Source organism: Desmodus rotundus, chromosome 10, assembly GCF_022682495.2.
Source record: "Desmodus rotundus isolate HL8 chromosome 10, HLdesRot8A.1, whole genome shotgun sequence".
In the NCBI taxonomy this organism is placed as follows: domain Eukaryota; kingdom Metazoa; phylum Chordata; class Mammalia; order Chiroptera; family Phyllostomidae; genus Desmodus; species Desmodus rotundus.
In genome coordinates, this window is record NC_071396.1 from 78,748,130 (window position 1) to 78,769,810 (window position 21,681).

Below are 21,681 nucleotides of genomic sequence, written 5' to 3' on the forward strand. Positions count from 1 at the left end.
AGAAAGAGAAGGAGAGAAACATCAATGTGTGGTTGCATCTCACATGACCCCCAACTGGGGATCTGGCCTGCAACCCAGGCATGTGCCCTGCTCGGAATGGAACCAGCAACCTTTTAGTCCACAGGCAGGCACTCAATCCACTGAGCCACACCAGCTAGGGCAAGGGTAAATTCTTTGCTGCATTACTTTTTTCCAGTTAGAAATAACTGATTTCACTACTTTTTTCTTAATGGGGGAAAAAGTTATATCTCACTGACCTTAAAGCTTCCTAAGAAAGTTAGGCTTTTTTGTTTATTTTTCCAGACTTATTCCAGTATAACTGATATACAAAGAACCACACGTAATTGTACATTATTGTACAATTATTGCCTGTTGTGCTTATAGTATCCATCTATTAAGACAATGAATAGGTGTTTCCAATTACATATACATATATGAAATATGCTAAAGCACAGAAATGGAGGAAATAATAGTACACCAACACCATTAAGGATTAATTTTATAGTGAACACAATTATTATAACAGGTAATAACTGTACATTATTGTGTACAATTTGATGAGTTTGGACATAGGCAAATACCAGTGATACCATCATCACAATCAAAAGTATCAATAATAGACATTCAACACTTCCCAAAGTTTTCCTGTTTCCCTTTGTTTTTGTTGTTTAAAAACAAGTTTATGCTCTTAATGGTCCTTCTCACATTTACACTATATTGTTGCTCAATCAGAATGTGATATATTGTTATGATGACCCTTATATAAATAAGGACGAAGAATTATTACACTATAATGAGTTACTCATAACAGTTAATTATGCTGTCAGAATTCTTCAAACAGCACTAACTGGCACCACTAGCTGAACCTACTTCATTATTCCATAGAGATTGCAAATAAAATTTAAGATACAGGGTTCCACAATCTTGCCATTTTTTAAAAACCAGCCAGCTACTTTTAATAAGAACATGAAACCCATTTCAATGTCTACTCCTTCAAGTTTTATTTTCTTCTCTGAGTATTAGTATGGTTGCACAATACTCAGATGAGAGATCTACTGACCACTCTATCAAAAATAAAAATCCAAACCTAGTAAGGGACTATGGTTTGTTTACTCATGACCCTTTAAGAAAAAAATTTAGTCATGCTGATTAGTACTTAGTAAGCCAATATTAAAATACTGTTAAATCTTATCTGCCATGCTCTTAAGGCTTCATTTGTAAAATAATGGTTAAAGTGGATCTCAAAGCCCCTTATGGTTCTAAACATCTACAAATACAGCGTTTTTTATTGAGTACTTTAATCTTAAGCCATTTCCCCAACCATCTTTTTTAACTTTCAGGTTTGAAATTTTAAGCTTACAATTTTAAAAATATAAAGAACCCCAAATATCTTTCTCCTACACTGTACAATAATTAGTATTTTGCCATGTCTTATTCCATCCTAAACATACACACCAACATATACATGCATGCAGGCACACACACGTTTTTCCCAAAATCATTTGAGAGTCAGTCACATAGTATCTCATTACTACTAATACTTCAGTGTCAATTTTCCAAAAACAAGGGCATACCCTATATAACCACTGTACAACCACTATAAAGAGGAAATTACTACTGATTCAGTATTACCACCTAATCCACAGAATCCAGATTTCTCCAATTGTCCCAAAAGCACTGAATCTTTTTACCTAATGTAAGGCAGTAGGTAAAAATGATCATTTTTAACCGGTCTTTTCTAACTGCAGTGGGTTGTATTTTGTTTAAATCTGTTATTTTAACAGCATTCAAATAAGCTTATTCAAGGCCATAAAATGAACATCAATAAAAATAACCATATACTCATATACTTTTGTAAGTTTGTTTGTATGTCACCTAAAAAGATTTGCAAATATTCTAGAAAAATACGGCTTCAGCCAAAGACTGCTGAAATGATAATAAAAAGTAGATTCTCCTACAAATATTAAAGAAATATTTTCCTGAGAAATTTTTTGTTTATTCTGTAAATAGTATTACATTTGTCATTGAAACTATTTTCTTTTTTAATGTGTATGATTATTTCTAAAATAGTCTACATCAATAAAATAAAATCGAGTATATAAGCTAAAAGCAGATACAAAATATATTCAACATTTTGTTTGACGATTCCAAAACACCCATCATTATTAACCTATTAAATGAGAGGTAGTTCACTTCCCAAAGATTACACTAGGAGCAACTATATCAATTACCTTGAATAAGATAAAATAACCACTATTAAATTTACTGATATAATTTAAAGATAAATCCAAAATCAATTTCATTAAAAAAGAAACTTTACCTAAAACCTATAATGATTATGTTTTTAAGACAACAGAAATACAATTTATAGAATAAAAGTCACCTTCCTAAGTAGGAATTTGAAACCACATTCCTTTATATTATGAAGAGAAATTTCTTGCTTGATAATTATTGACAGTACACTCTAAAATTATAGTTGCACTCACTCTAAAATAGAAAAACTACATTTATATTTAAGCAAACAAATAGACTGATTTAGAAAACGCTCAAACCAAACATCACGAAAGAGCAATCTTCATTTTCACATTACCAAAACTTAAAGGGAAGACCGTGCCTATGAGCTCCACAATTGATTCACTGACTCACATGAGTGTAATATGTGAGTGTATGCATGTGTATATGCAAATAGAGATATACAGTGCAATATATAAAAAGATGTCACCAGTGAAAAATGTTTGGTGGCAAGAATATGGTGTTCATTATCTCATTTTTGTGTCTGTGTCTTCTAATTTTCTATAATGTATATACTGCCTTCATAAAAACTTATTTTTCAATTTAAAAAAACCAACCCTGCCAGTGTGGCTCAGTTGGTTGGAGCACTGTCTGTAAACCAAAAAGTCGCAGATTCAATCCTGGTCCAGGCACATGCCTAGTTTGCGGGTTCAGTCCCTGGTCAGGGTGCATAGGAGAGGCACCTGATCAATGTTTCTTTTTTACATTGCTGTTTCTGTCCCTCTCTCCCTCCCTTCCCCTCTCTCTGTTAAAAAACAAAAACAAAAACAAAAAAAAGGCATTTCCCCTTGGGTGAGGATAAAAATTTTTTTTTGAACTATAAATTCCTAGATGGCTGTCATTTACTGATGTTCCTTTTTACTTTTACTTCTCCTACTATGAAAAAACATTAAGATTGAGAGGAGGAATTTTTTTTCTCTTCATTCACAAACCAATCCTGACAACGTAAGAAAAGAAAGAATAACTAAAGAACTCTAGGAATGAGGTAAAATCCATCAGAAAGCATAATTTAAGATTCTACCTAAATCAATTTAAGCCCCTTTTGTACAAATATGTGTAAAAATGAAGTCTATTCCAATACGCAGAGAATGGGGGAAATGATCATATCTACAAAAAAAAGGCTGAGAATATAAAGAATAAAACAGTATAAACTTTTGCTGACACTAGTTGGAAAAGATGGTTCTAGATCGGAGTATTTCCTATCTATGCCATATACTGCCGGGTCCCTTATGAACCAGTCCTGTGCCACAAACCCTTTGGCTCTATTTAGGGTTTTAAAAGCTATAGATGAAAATAATTCCAATTAGAACCTCTCAACTTTTATCATCTCACGGCTGACATCAAGGAGTTAGTAATCTCCTCACCACTGATGATTATCCATAGTTAAACTAAGGAAGTAGATAAGCTAGTTAATTTTCAAATAAACTTTATTTGAAAGAATATTTTCAAATATAAACAGACAAGTTTTATCAAAGAAACAATATGCATAGAAGAAATGAAAATGGTCATATAAAATGCAAAATGTGCTGTGATTAGAAAATAACATATCCTAGCACTCAGACCTAAGTTTCTCCAAACTTAGTTTCTCCAAACATAATTTTCCAAAAAAGAACCAGGGCTTTAAGAAATGAGTGATTCCAAACTGGGGCAGAAACAAGTACAAGATAAACTTTTTAAATGAAAGAAAATAAGAAAAGTGTCAAAAAATAACAGAGACATTAAAAAGCCAATTGAGGGGCTACCAGTGGCCAACATCAGAAACAGTCTGAGAAAGAAAATAAATAATAGAGTAACAGATTATAACCTATGGAACAATAACAACTCCTAAGTCCATTCAGACATAAATGAATGAATGAAAGAATGAATGCAGGCAAGGGATGGAAAATTTCTTCCTTACAGTAGAATTCCAAATAAATGTGGAAAAAATGGTGGATTTAGTCACCATTTGACAACCACCATGGAAATAACTGTTTCATTTAAGAATCACTGGTGGATGCTAACATTAATGTAAGAGAAAGTATGATAAGAAACAGCACATGTGTGTCTCAAAGTATCTCCCCAACAAGATAAATAAGAATTATAAAGCAAAAACAGCAACTTTATAGTGGAGAAACTGGCAGGCACCACCTTAACTTAGTGACCAAAGTTATCACAGATATTGGGACAAATACTGGGACAAATCATATGGCTATCTGAGGATGCACCGAGGACAGAACGTTACATATGTGATACTACTACCAAAAGTGCATAATGTGAATCTAATCAAGAGGAAATACCTCTTAAATCCAAAACAAGAGACATTCCACAAAATTACTGCTCTGTACTCTTCAACATCAGCAGTATCATTAAAGATATCAGTTCCAGATAAAAGTATATTCAAGACACCTAAAAACTAAATGCAGTATCTGTTCTACTTGAGAGCAGACCAGTGAGATCCCTAAAAGACAGATGTGCCCCAGTATGATGGTGAGAATAAAATATTCTAGAGCTATGTTGTTTAAAAACAGTAGCCACTAAGCACAATGAAATGTGACTAGTCCAAAAGATTGTTACTATTTGAGTAAGATGCACAAAAGAATGTAACAAAAGAATGAAACAAAAGAATGTAAACTATCTCATCAATATATTTTATACTGATTATATATTGAAGTGCTATTATATTGGAAATAATGAGTTAAATAAAATAAATTATTAATTTCTCCTGTTTCTTTTTACTTGTTTAATATGTCTACAAGCAAATGTAAAATTACCTATGTGGCTCACAATATATTTCTTTTTTAAAAATTTTATTTTATTTTATTTTTTTTATTTAAATATATTTATTGATTATGCTATTACAGTTGTCCCATTTCCCCCCCCACTCCACTCCATCCTGCCCACCCCCCTCCCTTCCACATTCCCCCCCATAGTTCATGTCCATGGGTCATACTTATAAGTTCTTTGGCTTCTACATTTCCTACCCTATTTTTACCCTCCCCCTGTCTATTTTCCACCTATCATCTATGCTACTTATTCTCTGTACCTTTACCCCCCTCTCCCCCTCCCACTCCCTTATTGACAACCCTCATGTTCTAGTTGTTTGCCTAGTTTGCTCTCGTTTTTGTTTTATGTGTGGCCGTTAATAACTGTGAGTTTGCTGTCATTTTTACTGTTCCTATTTTTGATCTTCTTTTTCTTAGGTAACTCCCTTTAACATTTCATATAATAAGGGCTTGGTGATGATGAGTTTCTTTAACTTGACCTTATCTGAGAAGCACTTTATCTTCCCTTCCATTCTAAATGATAGCTTTGCTGGATACAGTAATCTTGGATGTAGGTCCTTGCGTTTAATCTTAGGTAATGTAATTATGATGTGCCTCGGTGTGTTCCTCCTTGGGTCCAGCTTCTTTGGGACTCTCTGAGCTTCCTGGACTTCCTGGAAGTCTATTTCCTTTGCCAGATCGGGGAAGTTCTCCATTATTTGTTCAAATAAGTTTTCAATTTTTTGTTCTTCCTCTTCTCCTTCTGGCACCCCTATAATTCGGATGTTGGAACGTTTCAAGGTGTCCTGGAGGTTCCTAAGCCTCTCCTCATTTTTCCAAGTTCTTGTTTCTTCATTCTTTTCTGGTTGGATGTTTCTTTCTTCCTTCTGGTCCATACCATTGATTTGAGTCCCAGTTTCCTTCTCATCACTATTGGTTCCCTGTACATTTTCCTTTGTTTCTCTTAGCATAGGCTTCATTTTTTCATCTGCTTTTCGAACAGATTCAACCAAGTCTGTGAGCATATTGATAACCAGTGCTTTGAACTGTGCATCCGATAGGTTGGCTATCTCTTCGTCGCTTAGTTGTATTTTTTCAGGAGCTTTGAAGTGTTCTGTCATTTGGGCCATTTTTTGTTTGTTTGTTTGTTTGTCTTGGTGCGTCTGTTACTTTAAGGGGCGGAGCCTTAGGTGTTCACCGGGGCGGGGTAATGCTGGTCGCTGAGCTGTGACGCTGCAGCTGAGCTGTAGCTGTGACGCTGCACGTGGGGGAGGGGCCAAGTGGGAGCAATGGCGCCCGCCTCACTCTCCTCCGGATTTCAATCTTTCACTCCGATACCCACAATCAAACTGGGCCACTCTGGTGCTGGTTCCCGAGTAAGTGGGCCTGTGCACACTCTAGGCCCCTGTGGGTCTCTCCAACAACCTCTCCTGTGAGGCTGGGAGTCTCTCCTGCTGCCGCCCCAACCCCCAGGGGCGCTTTCAATCAGAGGTTTGAGGCTTTATTTCCCTGAGCTGGAGCCCTGGGTTGCACGGTCTGCTTCGCTGCCCGCCGTTCATCAGGTTTATCTGTGGGCGAATATGGTGCCGCAGGGTGCTACCCGCCACTCTGCCTGCCCCACTCTCCGCCACTCTGAGTCCGGCCCTCTGGGTTTATCTGTGCAAATGTGGGGCCGCAGGGTCTGCTAGTGCTGGGACTGCCTGCGCCATTTGTCCCACACTCCGCCAGTCTCAGTCCCGCCACAGCCACGCGAGTCCTCTCCACCCCAGTGCCGTCTCCGCCCCTCCTACCGGTCTGGATGAATGATTATTTTCTATTTCCTTGGTGTTGGTCCCCCTTGCTGTTCGATTCTCTGTCAGTTCTGGTTGTGCGAGGAGGCGCAGTGTGTCTACCTACGCCGCCATCTTGGATCCCCTTTCATACAATATATTTCTACTGGGTGGTGGCGTTCTAGAGACTTGACAAAATATTCAATTTGTTCTTCTCCATCAAATTTTATTACGGGATACTGTTTACTTCAGATATAACACTTCAAATTAACAAACTGCATTCTTAGGAATGATGACCAATTACTTATTAGATATGACTTTTGCCTTCACAATCACATACATGGATATAACTATATATCCTATATATGTGAAGATGAAGATCTAACTTTTCCACAAATCGGACCATATACAAATTTGAAGTCATTATTTTATAATGCCATATAAGTAGGATAAGAAAAAATTAATGCCCACTCCATCCCAGAGAACAAATTTTTCATTTGTAAACATCAAAGAAGTCACATCAAATTTGTACACTAATATTCACAGTAGCATTACTAAAACAGCCAAGAAGTGAAAACAATCTAAATACCTATTACTGCTGGATAAATAAAATGTGGCATCTAGATAATTGAAATTTTTCAGCTAAAAAGAAAGTACTAATTCATTCTTCAATATGGATGAATCTAGAACATATGCTAAGTGAAAGAAGTCATTCAAAAAAGACCACATATTGTATGAATCCATTTATATGAAATGTCCACAATAGACAAATCTACACAGACAGAAAAATTAGTGGTTGTCAGGGGTGAGGAATTAGGTGTCGAAAATGGGGAGTGACTGCTAATGTGTATAGGGGTTCTTTTGAGGGTAATGAAAATGTACTGAAATTAATTGGAGTGATAGTACAACTGTATGAATAGTCTAAAAACCCTGAATTATATAGTTTAGAATGAGTGAATTGTATGGTAGTGTGAATTATATCTCAATAAAGCTATTTAAAAAAGTGAGAAGTTAACCAACGCAGAAAAATGAAAAATTTTTAAAAACTTCATGTCAATCTTACTGAGAACACTCTGAAGTCTTTCCTTTATTCTGATAGTCCATTATGCACTGAATGAGATGGTTGTTTTCATCCAACATCTGAAATAAAATTAGAAAGAGTTTATTATAAATCTAGTAAATCAAGTAAAATTTTTTTTAAAACCCTTCAGATTTCTAGAAATGTTTATACAGAAACTGAAATTACTCAGGTCTTTTAAATCTTATTTTACACCTCTGGAATAATGGTATGTTTAATCAATAATTTTTTAATTATTCTGATTATTCTCCCTCTGAGTTACTACCCGCAGCCAAGAAGGAAAAATATGGAGTTTCTTTTGCATTCAAACACTTAATTACCTCTACTGTAAGTAACAGAAGCTTTAGCCTGTTAAGACTAAAAGTTGAGTCCAAGTTAGCTTTGTATCATTCTAACACGTTTTAGTAGTAAAGAAAAACTGTCCTTATCCAGAATGAAGAAAATACATGAAAACTTCAGCCCAGGAGGCTTGAGGGGATAGCTGGCTATTTTCCAAGTTTTACACAGTATGGTTTTGTGATTCTCCAAATATGGAATCAAATACAGTATTTTCTGTGTATGTATAATATTTACTGCAGATTTTATGAGCTTACCTTATAATTAAGTTGTCCCAAAAGTTTAAAGACAAAGGCATATCAACTTATCATTCTATCATCTTACAACAATTTAAGGCAATATTGGCTTTAAGGGTTAAATAATTCACCTAACTGAAGTGACATTGAGGAAAGAGTAGAAATGTAGCAAAAGGCCAATTAATTTTAGTGCCAACCTTGCTATACTATACAAACCACTTAAGATCTCAGGGTCTCAGATTTATCTGTTAGATAAAAGGGCAGAAGTAACTGTTTCTCATGTACCTGCCCCACCCTTCCATGAAAGCATGAAGAATAGCATAATCACTCCATCTCAGCAATTTAGTTGATGCAAGACTTTCAATTAAAAACGAAGATACATTTAACATTAACTATGACTTCTTTTCTGCACACGAATCATCATCTTCCTCTGCTGGAAAAAATTACATTAACATGCCCCTCCAACAAGTGCAGTTATTTCTTAAATTAGAACCATCAAGTGCCAAAAAAATTTGTCCTTAAAATGCATTAGTCCAATCTAACGATTTTACAACATACCTTCGCAGTAGATTCCTCAACCTAACAAACTTCATCGTTAGGATTATCTGTCTCATATCTAAAATCAATCCCTCACACTGTAGAATGAGGCACTTAATTTGAAATCCATTTTCCCTTCTCATCTGAGGATTAAACTAATTGATCAGCAAGCATCTCCTGAATTAATCACCCATGAGAAATATCTTAAGATGTAAGAATAACTCTGTAGAAAAAAATAGAAAATCTAAGGACTTTCCAACAGTTCAAAAATAAGTTAACCGCCCACTGCCCCTGCAGGAAATATGTTTCCGTATGTACTTAGAGCTCTTAGCCAGGCTGCAGACTTAGCCCAATACACTATAAGAAAACAATGCATATCCAGGCACTGCCAAGCTGCTCAGTTTATAAAATAAAGCAACAGACAAATGTCAAATGCCACACTACAAAGAATCTTACAGTAAACAGAGCTGAGAACAGACTGACAGCTGTCAGAGGAGGGGGGTGGGGGTCTGGATGAAAAGGTGAAGGGATTAAGCAAAACAAACTTAATTCATTCATAGACACAGACAACAGTATGGTGATTACCAGAGCAACAGGGCGGTGGGGGGAGGTAGCAAAGGACAAAAGGGGAGATAAATGGTGACAGAAGGAGACTTGACTTTGGGTGGAGAAAATGATACAATATACAGATGATGTGTTATAGAATTGTACACTTGAAAACTACATTAACTAGGGGGAGGGAGGTGGGTTCAGCTGGGGTGGGGTGGAGGGATGGGGAGAAAAGGCATACAACTGTAATTGAATAACAATAAAAATTTTAAAAAAGAAAACTACATAACTATTAACCAATGTCACCTCAATGAATTCAATAAAAAAAGAATTTAAATCCACTGGGCATAGGATGGTGCCCTTAAAACTAAAAGTTGACTTTTCTTTAACTTTCATCCTTGCTCCAGTGCACAAAACAAAACTGAAATTGAGCAAGTAACTTTTCAAAGTCTGGCTGAATAAAATTCAGATTTCTGCCTCGCTCGTCGGCAACAAGGGGTAAAGACAATGAAGAACCTTTGGGTCCCTAACTGGCAGTAACACAGCAACAAGAGGCAGCACACCACCCTCTAAAAGGAACGCAGCTCCTTGGGCATCACGACTTCGGTAACTGGTCACGATTATCAGACGTCTCCACCACCAGACTGTAAGCTCCCTGAAGCCAGGGACCACGGCTCACCAATGCAGCCTCAGAGCCTAGACTTGACTCCTTTACATCAATGATGTAAACGGATATGGGGTGAAGCTGGAATGGAGGAGACTCGGAGGTAACTGCTAAGTCCACCGGGCTCTCCCTCGCCCGCGCCTCTGACTCCACTAACGCTCCCTAGAGCGTCCCCCAAGTTCTCGTGGGAGCTCCCCAACTCCGCCAGAGTTTGCAGCGCGGCGGAGGGCAGCGACTTCCGTTCCGCCTCCCGCGACCTCAGGTCTGTTCCACACGAAGCAGCCACGGCGCGATGGGAGGGGCGACGCCAAAGTAACTCCCGAGCATCGCGCGGGGCGGCCGGGGGCGCCGGCCCGGATAAACAGCCCTTCCCCGCGCGGCGCCACCGCCGGGCGCACGCGCCCCGCCGCCCGAACACCGCCCCATCCCTAGAGAAATCCGGCGGCGGCTACTTGGGCTTTTGTGCCTGGAGGAAAGAGCTCCAACGCGTGAAGGTCTCCGCGAGAGGACCGGTTCGCCTTCTTCCGCCACCCACTCCGGCACAGCCGCGCGGTTCGGAGTCCCACTCGACCGCCTCCCAGCAGGCCCGTCTCCGCCCCCGGCCCGGCCGACTCCTAGCTCAGACCCCGGGGTCTCCTAAGGCAGGACTGGCCTGGCATCCCCGAACCCGAGAGGTTTCACCTTCTGGATCGCGGCGGGAGTGATCTCCCCCTTGCCTCGCTGTCTCGGGGCTGCGAACGCCACGGACATATTGCCGCCGTCAGTACTATCGGCAAGTCCGGGGCGCTCCGGGTGAACAGCAAACTGGGGGAAAGACGCCGGCCTCTCGGACTGAACCACCTCGGCAAAGCGGGGAGGGGGGATGCTCCAGTGCCGAACAAACAGGCTGCCTGGCTGGCCTAACAGAGCAATTCCGGCCGAGAGGTGTGATCTCTCGGGGTCTGCCTTGAGAACCAGAGTCCTCAGAGAACTTCCCTGTTCTTTATCGACCTGTCGTCCCTCAACCTTTACTTTTCCGCCTCCCCCGCCCTTTTGAGCTAATGGTAGGGCCGCTCTGCGGTCCACCCTCCGCTTCAGCGATTCAGGAAATGGTCCGGCCGCCGCGGGAGAGGGAGAGGCTCGGGCTGCCCCTGTCACAGGAAATGCGAGCGGCCCGGGCCGGCCCGCCCCTTTCACGAGGGTGCAACTTGTTCCCCGGCCAGCGCGCCGCGGCGTCCCCCCAACTGTGTTTCGGCGGTCGGCTCTGGATCTAGTGCAGTTTTCCAACTTTACGCTCACCCCTCCTGGGAAGAAGTGGCTGCCCGAACTTGTCCCCGTACGCGGGAGAAGGAGGGAAGAAGGCCAGGACCTGGGAATTGGTGTCTACCCGTGGAGCATCTGCCGCGTTGAGGCAGAGGTGAAAGAAGTAGGTAAACGCGGATTCGCTAGTTTAAACGGCTCGGCTACGCCCCAAACGCGCCCTTCGGAGCCCGCAGTCTCACACGCGCACGGTCGTGCCTAACTATTTGGAAGTAAGCTTGACCCAAAATCGGGAAAGGAAGGCTGTGTCCAGTACTCATGGGCAGTCGGCCAACTTGGCTAGAGAGCCAGAGGAGAGGAGTTCGCTTCTCGGGACAAACCCTTAGTAGAAATGTGAGGACGATCGCATCTGACTTGGCGCTTTGGAATTAAGTTTTGAAACAAGGCACCCTCTTTTCAATCACATGTTTAGTGCCTTGTAAATTAGGCCTAGACTGTCAGTCTTCAAGTCAGGGTGAGGAAAAACCAAAGTTCTCAACTTACTGAAGGACCATGGGAAAATGTGGGTGATGTGTTGGTGTGGGGTTTTTTTAATTCTGTAAATTTAGTTTATATAATGAGGCTCAAAATCAATTTCTCAGTTCTATATAAACTGGAAAAATAAAGCGTATTTTACAGTTACCTGTTTTAAATTATTTTCGCAAAAGAAAGTCATGAGTTTAATTAATTGAGCAAATTTGGGTGTATTCTACGTGCTAGGCAACCTCTGATAGAGCTCAACAAACTGGACCCCGGACCTGCTCTCAAGGAGCTTACATTCTGATAGGGCTAACGGATAAGAAACAAATATGTAAAGTTATAAGAATGGCTAGCAAACAAGGGACTGAAAGAATAACAGGGGCCCTCACATGAGTTAGGATGGGAAGTCTTTGTTATATTTATTTAAACTGAGACCTAAATGATGAGAAAACACAAGCCATCCTAAGAATAAAGAGAAGACAATTTACACTCCTACTAGGAGTAATTAATGTAATTGTTGTCTTTCACTATCCTAAGCATTTAAAAAAACACTGGTATATCTGGATTTAATGTAATGACATCAAATTGGAAAAACAACTATTGAACTCAGAACAGAAACTATGTCTTGTCCAACACTAACACTGCATGTCCAACACCTGGCTTTTATAATTTTCTTATTATAAAAGTACCTAAGTAGTTAAGAACAGTTATTTCAGTAGGAAAAATGAAAAATAGTCTTACTGCTCCAGTTCTGCTTGACAGCAACATGAACTAGTAGGACTAGTCCAAATTTCTACTAAAAAGAGGGGGTCAAGGTGGCCTTCTCTGTTTAAATCACTGCTCCCCAACAACAGGAAAGGATATCAACTGAAAACAGGTACCAGGTCAGCCCATGGTGTTTATCCCTTCAGAGTCGCATGGATAACCACAGTCTTTCCTACGATACCATGTGTGCCATAAAAATGCCATTTTTATTTTCTTTGTGGCCTTCACATAAATTCTGTTGGGAAGCATTGGAGTAAGGTCCAGCCAGAAATACAAACCAACCCTCTATGGGAAGACACTAAAAGGACCCTATCTTACTTTCAAGCTTAACTTGAAAAAGAAGAAAATTCAACGAGTGAGAGGGAAGATTGCATCCTAGAGAAACTTTCTTAGAATTCTGGAGTCTTCATTACTGTAAGAGCCCTGAATTAAGGAAAATACTGGGTTGGCCGAAAAGTCAGTATGGTTTTTTCCATAAAAGACACATTTTTCATTTTCACCAATAACTAGTGATTTGGATATTTTGAGTAGATATCTCACACGTGGTATAAGGTTGATTGTTCTCAATTAATGTCTTGATTTGATCACTACCAACTTCATCTGGTCTACTCGACTGAGTAGCAATCGCCAGCATCAAACTTCGCAAACCACTTTCGATACATTATCAGTCACGGCACCTCCTCCATACACTCCACACATCTTTTTTTGCATTTCAGTTGCATTTTTACCTTTCTTACAACAATAAGGCATAATATGCCAAAGTTGTCGCTTATTTTCTTCCATCTTCAATACTAAAATGGCTACACAAAAATTCACCAATTTTGATGGTTTTTTTTTAATGCACACTGATATGACAGCTGTCACAATACAGTAACAAAATTGTTTTAAAGGAAGTTAAGGAAAACTAAATGCTACTATAGTCATCTTACGGAAAAAACCAAATGAACTTTTTGGCCAACCCAATAGTTAGGGGCACCATTATCCTTCCTCACTTCACCATTAGTTTTGAAGAGAAAGAAATTCCAAGATACAAATTGAGTGGTAGTAAAGCTGGAAGGAAAAGGAAAATAAAGAAATCCCAGCATTTAATAAAGGAGAAAATGGATAATAAAGATGAGAAGTTGGCCAAGTCTGAGAAATTACTCTGGAAACAAAAATGAGCTACCCAGGCAACCATCTCCCCCACTAGAAAAATCAGTCCCATTATTCAGACTGCTCTGGATTGAGACATCTAAAGAAGGAATTGAAGTCACATCAGGAAGAGGTTAAAGGTTTTTTTTTTTAGAATAATCCTAATGGAAGAACATATACAGTGGCTCAGACTAAGTAAAATATTTGCATGAACAATCAATTCTTGATTATTTACACCAATGAGTGTAGATACATTTAATCCCAAAAAAGGTATTAGGAAATTTATCCATGTTACATTTTCAAATATGTTTCAAATTCTAATCTGTTTGAATTTGTTTGTATTTAAATGCATTTCACCAAACTGATGAAGTGCTCCAGGATTATGCTCAATATTTAGTGAAACTATATAATGATGGCATTAAAATTATCTTAATCCACAAAAAACATATGCAGATATTGATACAAGCATTTAATACTTATTGTTTAATAATAATGGAATATACATACTATAAAATTTACTGATATTTTAAGCCCCTTCGTTGCCATAAATTCTTGGAATACATTGGGAAGGTATAGACCAAGCCTGTCTGCTCGTAACTAGGCTCAGAGCAAAACCCCTCAGGTAACGTCTTTCAAAATATTCCTGCTGTCTCCAGAGCATTTGATGAGTCACTTTTGAGTTGTGGCTTCCACAGCTTTCAAGACTATAAGGAGAACAGCATACATCCATATTTATAATCATTATTGTAGGCAAGACCAAATCACTTTTCCCAATTCTCCATAAAATATTTTGAATACTCCAGAAGCCTTCACTCAAAATAAACAACAAAGCTTATTTAGGGCATTTCCACCTCTTCTTAGCATTGAAAGAACTAAAGAGGAGCTGAAGCAATTCTATTTTGGGGATATTATAGGAAAGTATTGCTTTAAAAAGCATAAGTTTGCAATAGTTAAGCTCTATGCAGCCTTACGTAACTTACTATGGTGACAAATGGAAAGGTTTGAAGTTGCCAGTTCTTCCGTGTATGACATGATACTGGACAGGCCATTTCTGCACTTCATTCACCTTATAATAAGGTGTTTATTTATTTAGTGTTTATTATGTACAGCCAAAGTACTAAGTGATTATCTTACATTAGATTCTTTGAGATTGCCCCAAATTTTAACAGATGAAATACATAAAAACATGGGATACTGTAAATTAATAAACAAGGATAAGATTTCTTCTTAATAACCTAATAAGGAAAAATATGTATACTTGAAGATTAAAAAAGGTTCCAAGTACTTGATAGTGCAATCTACCCTTGGGAGATTTTCTAGCTATAACTTACAGATCGAGTGATCTTTTTCCAGTTTAAAATGTTCTCTGGCCTTTGTGCATTGATGTGCAGTTACTATGCCCTTTAGTAAAAGAATACAGTAACTGTTCTTGAACTGCTTCACGATTTATAGAGAGGATTGTAGAATACTAATTACCCTAATAATTGTTATGAATTAGCTAATTTTCATATGTATGGATATGGTAGGCAGAATCATTTCATCCTCACAAAGATGACCACCTCCCACTCCAAATAACCTGTGAATATGATAGGTTATATGGCAAAGTGGAATTACAATTGAGGATGTAAATCAGTTAACCTTGACATATGAAGATTAACATGGATTATCTGAATGAGCCCAAAGCAATCACAAATACCCTTAAATGAGGAACAGTTGTTGAAGGGTCATAATCAGACAAATGGCATCTTGAGAAAGATTTGACTGGCTTCGAAGATGGAAGAGATCATGAGCCAAGGAACGTGGATAGCCTCTAGAAGCTAGAAGAGTCAAGGAAGTAGATTCTCCCCCTTAGAGCCTCCGGAAAGAATACCATCCTGCTAAAATCTTAATTATAGCCAGTGAGGCCCACTTTGGACGTCTGACCTCCAAAATGTAAGATAATAAATTTGTGTTGTATTAAGCCCTTAAGTTTGAGATAATTTCTCACAGCAGCAATAGGAAACTAATACAGTGGGTTTTTTCCCATCTAACATTTATGGTTGAATTAGGTAATATGCACTAAAATATTATGAAGTCATTTAATATGTTATGAACTACTGTCCTAATACATATTAAACTAACCTAACAATCACATTTATTATACATTTTCTTAAAAGAAGGATAATAGCATAATATAATGCAGTCCTGTAGAAACCATGATTTCAGCTTTGTGGCCTCCAGAATTGTGAGAAAATAAATTGCGGTTATTTTAAGCCACCAAATTTGTAGTAATTTATTATGGTAGCCATAAGAAACTAATACAGAGGCCAATATAATTCAATGAAGAAAGAATTGTTTTAGAATTATACTGTTTTTAAAGGTGAACTTTGACCTTTTCCTCACGTATACACAAAAGTTAAGGTGAAATAGATTGTAGACCTCAGTTTAAAAAGTAAAACTTTAGCCCTGGCTGGTGTGGCTCAGTGGCTTGAGTGCGGACCTGGAAAACAAAGGGTTGCCAGTTCAATTCCCAGTCAGGGCACAAGCCTGGGTTGTGGGCCAGGTACCCAGCAGAGGGCGCCCGAGGGACAACCGCACATTGATGTTTCTTTCCTCTTTCTCCCTTCTCTCTCTAAAAATAAATAAATAAAAAGTAAAACTTTAAAATTTCTGCCAAAAATATAGAAAATCTTCATAACCTTCAGTTAAGCAAATGTTTCTTAGATATGACACAAGTATAAAAGAAAAATTCACAAATTGGATTTCATTAAAATGATAAACTACTCTTCAAAGATATTGTAAGGAAAAGAAAAGTCCAGACATAGTCTAGGAGAAAACATGAACTTGTAACATGAAAACAAAAAGTTTTATCCAGAATATATAATGAACCCTTACAATTCAATTAGATTAACAACGCTATTAACAAAAGTGGACAAAAGGTTTAGACACTTCACAATGATACATCAGTGGCCAATAAATACAAGAAGGGTTGCTTTGTCACTAATCATAGACATGAAAATTAAAACCACATTGAAAAACCACTTCATACTGACTAAAATGGTTTAAATTAAAGAAACATCAAGCTATGGAGAGTATGTGGAACAACTGAAACATTAATACATTGCTAGTGGGAGTGCAAAATGATACGACCACTCTGGAAAACAACTAGTGATTATTATAAAGTTAAAGATACCACATAACCCAACAATTACATTGTTGGGTATTAACCCTTTACCTCAAAGAAAGGAAAATGTATTGTCCACACAAAGACTTGCACATAGCATGTTTCATAAAAATAATATATACTTGGACACAACCCAAATATTCAACACGTGAATGAATAAATTATGATACATTCATCCAATAGAATACTCATAAATTAAAAGGACCGAATGATTAATTATGCAACAAAATGGATGAATCTCAAAAACAATGGGTTGCATAAAAGGGGTCATATTGTTGATTCTATTTATATAAAAATCTAGATAAAGCAAAATGAATTTATAGTGACAGAAAGTAGGTCATGGTTGACTGGGAATGGGGCTGAGGGCATGCTGACTACAAAGGGGTACAAGGGAACTTGGAGGGATGATAAAAATATTCTATATTTTTATTGTGGTCATGGTTATATGGGTGTTTACATTTGTAAAAACTCGTATAAAATCTAAATATGAAAACAATTCCAAAGGGAAAAAGTGTTGGGATTCTTATTGGTACTGTATTATTAAATATCTAGATCAATTTGAGTTGTCTGACTCATGAATTTGATACATACCTTCTATTACATAGATCTTCTTTAGGTTCTTCCAATATTTTAGATTTTTCTGTGGCCTATATGTCTTTCCTAGAAGTATACTATTATACATGTTATTTTTTATTTTATTTTCTAATTATCTGTTTTTGGTTTACAGAAATATAATTGATTTATTTTATATCAGTCCTGTGTCCATCAAGCTTCCTAATTTCACTTACTAAGTCTAGTAATTACACATATGTGTAATTTATTTTGGATTCTTTATTATGTATACAATTAAGTCATCTAAAAATAACATGCTTTTCAGTTTTTACTTCGCAATTCTTAAAGTTTTTCTTTTTTCTTGTTTTATAGTGCTTAGAAGGATCTCCAGTACAAAGCTGACTACAAGTGGTAACAGCAGGCACTGATCTCAAATGAAAAAAGATCCAACGTTTAACTATCAAGTATGATGTTTTCTGGAAGTTACTTGTAGACCCCCTTTAGCAGATTAAGAAAATTTCTTTCTGCCCAAGCTGGTGTAGCTCAGTGGATTGAGTGCTGGCCTGCAAACCAAAGGGTCACTGGGTTCGATTCCCAGTCAGGACACATGCCTTGGTTGCAGGCCAGGTCCCTGGTGGCAGGCGCGCGAGAGGCAACCACACATTGATGTTTCTCTCCTCTTTCTCCCTCCTTTCCCCTTTTTCTAAAAAAATAAATAAATTTTTTTAAAAAGAAAAATTTTCTATTCTTAGATTATGAATCAATGAGATCGTGAGAGAGATGAATTTTAATAAATGCTTTTCTGCTTTTGTTGAGGTAAATTTTTTCCATTTCATGAGTCAGCAAAGTTATAGAAATAAAGGACCAAGTAGTAAATATTTTAGGTTTTTCAGGCCATCCAGGGTCCATTGCAATTGTGCACCTCCTCATTTTAGCAGGAAAGCAGTGGTAAACAATATAGAAATTAATGGACATAGCTATGTTCCCATAAAACTTTATTAACAAAAACAGGATTAGCAGTGGGCCACATTTGGTCACAGGGAAGTAGTTTGACAGTTCTTGCTTAAATCTGTTAATGTGGTAAATTATATGGATTACTTCCTAGAATAAACTCAACTTGGTGTGATGTACATGTGAGGTGTATATTTGTTTAGGATTTTGCTTATGATTTTTGTATACTTGTTCATGAGTGAAACTGGCCTGCAATTTTCCTTTCTTATACTCAGGTTTTGTTATTAAGGTCACGCTGCTTCAAAAAAGAAGTATGGAAGCAGTCCTTATATTTTTGTTTTGACTTTATGTAAGATTGGTGTTATTTCTTTTTTTTATTGTTATTCAATTACAGCTGTCCCCATTTCCCCCCTATTACTCTCCCCCGCACTACCCACCTCTCACCTCCCACATTTAGTCCTCTCCCCCCTACCTCCCCTGCCCCTGCTATCTTTGTCCATGGGTCCTTTATACAGATTGGTGGTATTTCTTTCTTAGGAGTCACAAGTGATAAAGCCCCTGGGACAAGTGTTTCTGCTTTGCTGTGGAGATTATATATACATACTGTATGTATCTGTGTGTGTGTGTTGTGTGTATATATATATATATTTTTTTTTTCAACTAACTTCTAGTTCCCCACTTTTCTCTTCAACTAAGTCTAATCTGATAATAATGGATTTTAGGGTGACCAATTAGCTCATTTGGTTTGAGAGCCTGGTGCTGATCATAATGAATTAATCCATTTATTGAGCTCTCAATCTCAATCACTGTGGTTTTCATTTCTACAATTTCCAATAGGTGCTTTATTGATAGTTCCAGGCACTGCTGAAAATCTTGATCTTGTCTTTAATCACTTGAATATAATTACCTTGTTTTGAAAATCTGCATTTGATAACTCCATTATCTGGATCTTAGCTTGTTTCCAATGCCTGTTGTTTCTCTTGTTCTTTGGTCTCACCTTTTCTTTTGTGTGAATATTTAATTTTTCATTGAGCACAGGATATTATTGCACATGAAAAACTGCAACAATTATTTGAGGTTCTGCATGGTATTATTTATCTTCCTCTACAGAGGATTTACTTTTGTTCTAGCAGGCAGCTAATCAACCAGCGGCACTAGCAATACTTTATCCCAGTACTTCCCAACTTTTTAGCCTTAGAAACATTTTAACCTATTAAAAATTATTGAAGACCTCAAAAATTTTATTTTGGCTTTTATATATGTGACATATCAATATTTACCATATTAAAAATTAAAAGTAAAATGTTTTAGTAATTAATGCATGCTAAAAATATTAAACTCATTACATATTGACATATTTCACATATTTCCATTTTAAAAACTTATACTTTCCAAATTTTAAAATCATTAGTGAGAAGAATGAGATTGTAAAACTCTTCAATGTCTGGGTTAATAGAGAATACAGCTGGATTCTCACATCTGCTTCTATATTCAATTGTCGCAATATGTTACTTTGGTTGAAGTATAAGGAAAAAACTTACAAAGGTATGTATTGGAATATAGAGAAGTATTTTTATAGCCTTTTTAGCTCACTTCAGATCAATCATTCAGTGATTTCAATCATTATATTTTCTTTGATACTAGACCAACACTCAAAAGGTGATACTTTCTTAAAGTTAAAAGTTATAGCCTAAAATCATGTCAGTGAACTTTTAGTACTCTGTTACATTAAAATCCATTGGTCTCTGTAGCAATTTGAATGTCTCTTTTATTTATGCATGATTGTATATCATGCTTGGTCATTGGAAAATACTGGCCACTGAGTTATGCATATCTTCCAAATGTAGCATTATATTTAAAAAATCACACTTTAATATCAACACCAATCTTATCAGTAAAGTCTAATTGTGGAGAGAAGTCAAGTTCATGGTGATGGATACCAGTCTTCTGAAATTCTAATTTTTGCTCAAAAGCTTTAATTTTATCTTCAGAAGCACATAATGCCTATTGCTTTTCTTGAATAAACGGTAATTATGTTCACTTTCAAGAAATGTCTGCCCAAGTATCTAACTATCAATAACCACTGTGTCAGTCATTCTTTCAAGTATAAATGGTGTTCCATGAAAAAAAGGGGACTGGGTTAGCCAGCAACTCAAAGATTTACAAAAGTGCTTTTACTAAGCTAACCATCTTACTTTACAGGCAGATGTGTCTTATATGTACTTCCTATTTTGTTATTCTGAATATCAAAGATAGGTACTCAAGAGTCAAGATTTAATAAAATTGATATTTTACTGCATATTCAATGACATTCTAAATGAAATTGGCATTTTTTCCATCATTGCTCAGGGTGGTAAAGAATACAGTGTGTACTAGTACAGTTTGGTACTACTGCTGCCTTGATTCCTGGTAAGATTCCAGCCGTTTTACCCATTCCTTGTGCACTGTCAATGTGAACGGGCAAATACAGTTTTAGTATTTTCACTAGAGTTTTGACATTGTGAATCTCTGGAAAGGTTTTTGGATACCTCTGTGGGCCACAGTTTGAGAAACACTGCTTCACCCCAATCACGGATTGAGATGATTCAAACCTTGGGCTTAGTCCCTGTGAGAACTGGCCTATTTCTCGTTCACTTTTACTTCAGGGTTGTGGCCCTGTGGGTCCCAAACACAAGCCTAGTTGTTTCCTGTGACCTGCACACCTTGACAGGCTTTGAGTTCCAATCTTTGTCTATGATAGATCTGCTTTATCTAGGCATTGGAAATAGGCATTCACTACCTCAAGGGGAAAATACTAGGCTTACCCCTATGGGTTGTTCTTCTCCTCTGAATCTTGATACTACAAATTCTCTTTCCTTTTTGAACTCAGCATATATATTTTTCAAAAAAATTGTCCAGTATTTCTAGTTGTTCTCAATAGGAGATTTGGCTCAAACCGTCCAGATTGCCATTTCTGGAAGCCTCAAGACATTAAACTGCTCCTTGATGCGTTTTTACTATTTAAATATAAAGACAAACTATGCTTGTTGCAAAAATTTTTAAATAATACAGATATGCATATAAGATTTAAAACTATAACTTCTCTCTCCCTATCATGTCTCACCATTCAGTTTCCCTGGCCTCCTACAAAGAAAACCACTTTTGTCAAATTGGTGTATG

The 21,681-nt window shown here is 37.4% G+C and overlaps 2 protein-coding genes across 8 annotated transcripts in view; one reads left to right on the forward strand and one right to left on the reverse strand.

The window, feature by feature from the left end:
* Window positions 1–11,584, reverse strand: part of SS18 (SS18 subunit of BAF chromatin remodeling complex) — a 65,736-nt gene extending 54,152 nt beyond the window's left edge. The window contains exons 1-2 of one of the 3 annotated variants that reach the window (XM_053912413.1): window positions 11,481–11,584; window positions 7,866–7,942 (exon numbers count right to left, since the gene is read on the reverse strand). In XM_053912413.1, the coding sequence (XP_053768388.1) occupies window positions 7,866–7,942 (77 nt within the window). In that variant the 5' untranslated portion in view covers window positions 11,481–11,584. Of the gene's footprint in view, window positions 1–7,865; window positions 7,943–10,883; window positions 11,030–11,480 lie in introns of those variants that run through there. The other 2 variants (XM_024580206.3, XM_024580205.3) reach the window with 2 other exon arrangements.
* Window positions 11,468–21,681, forward strand: part of PSMA8 (proteasome 20S subunit alpha 8) — a 53,298-nt gene continuing 43,084 nt past the window's right edge. The window contains exons 1-4 of one of the 5 annotated variants that reach the window (XM_045187706.2): window positions 11,563–11,607; window positions 17,944–18,035; window positions 19,060–19,127; window positions 19,934–20,067. Coding sequence is in view for 2 of the 5 variants with exons in the window: in XM_045187707.2 (XP_045043642.1) it covers window positions 18,006–18,035 (30 nt within the window). In the remaining 3 variants the exon portion in view is untranslated. Of the gene's footprint in view, window positions 11,612–17,943; window positions 18,036–19,059; window positions 19,128–19,933; window positions 20,068–21,681 lie in introns of all 5 variants that reach the window. The other 4 variants (XM_045187707.2, XM_045187708.2, XM_024580599.3 and 1 more) reach the window with 4 other exon arrangements.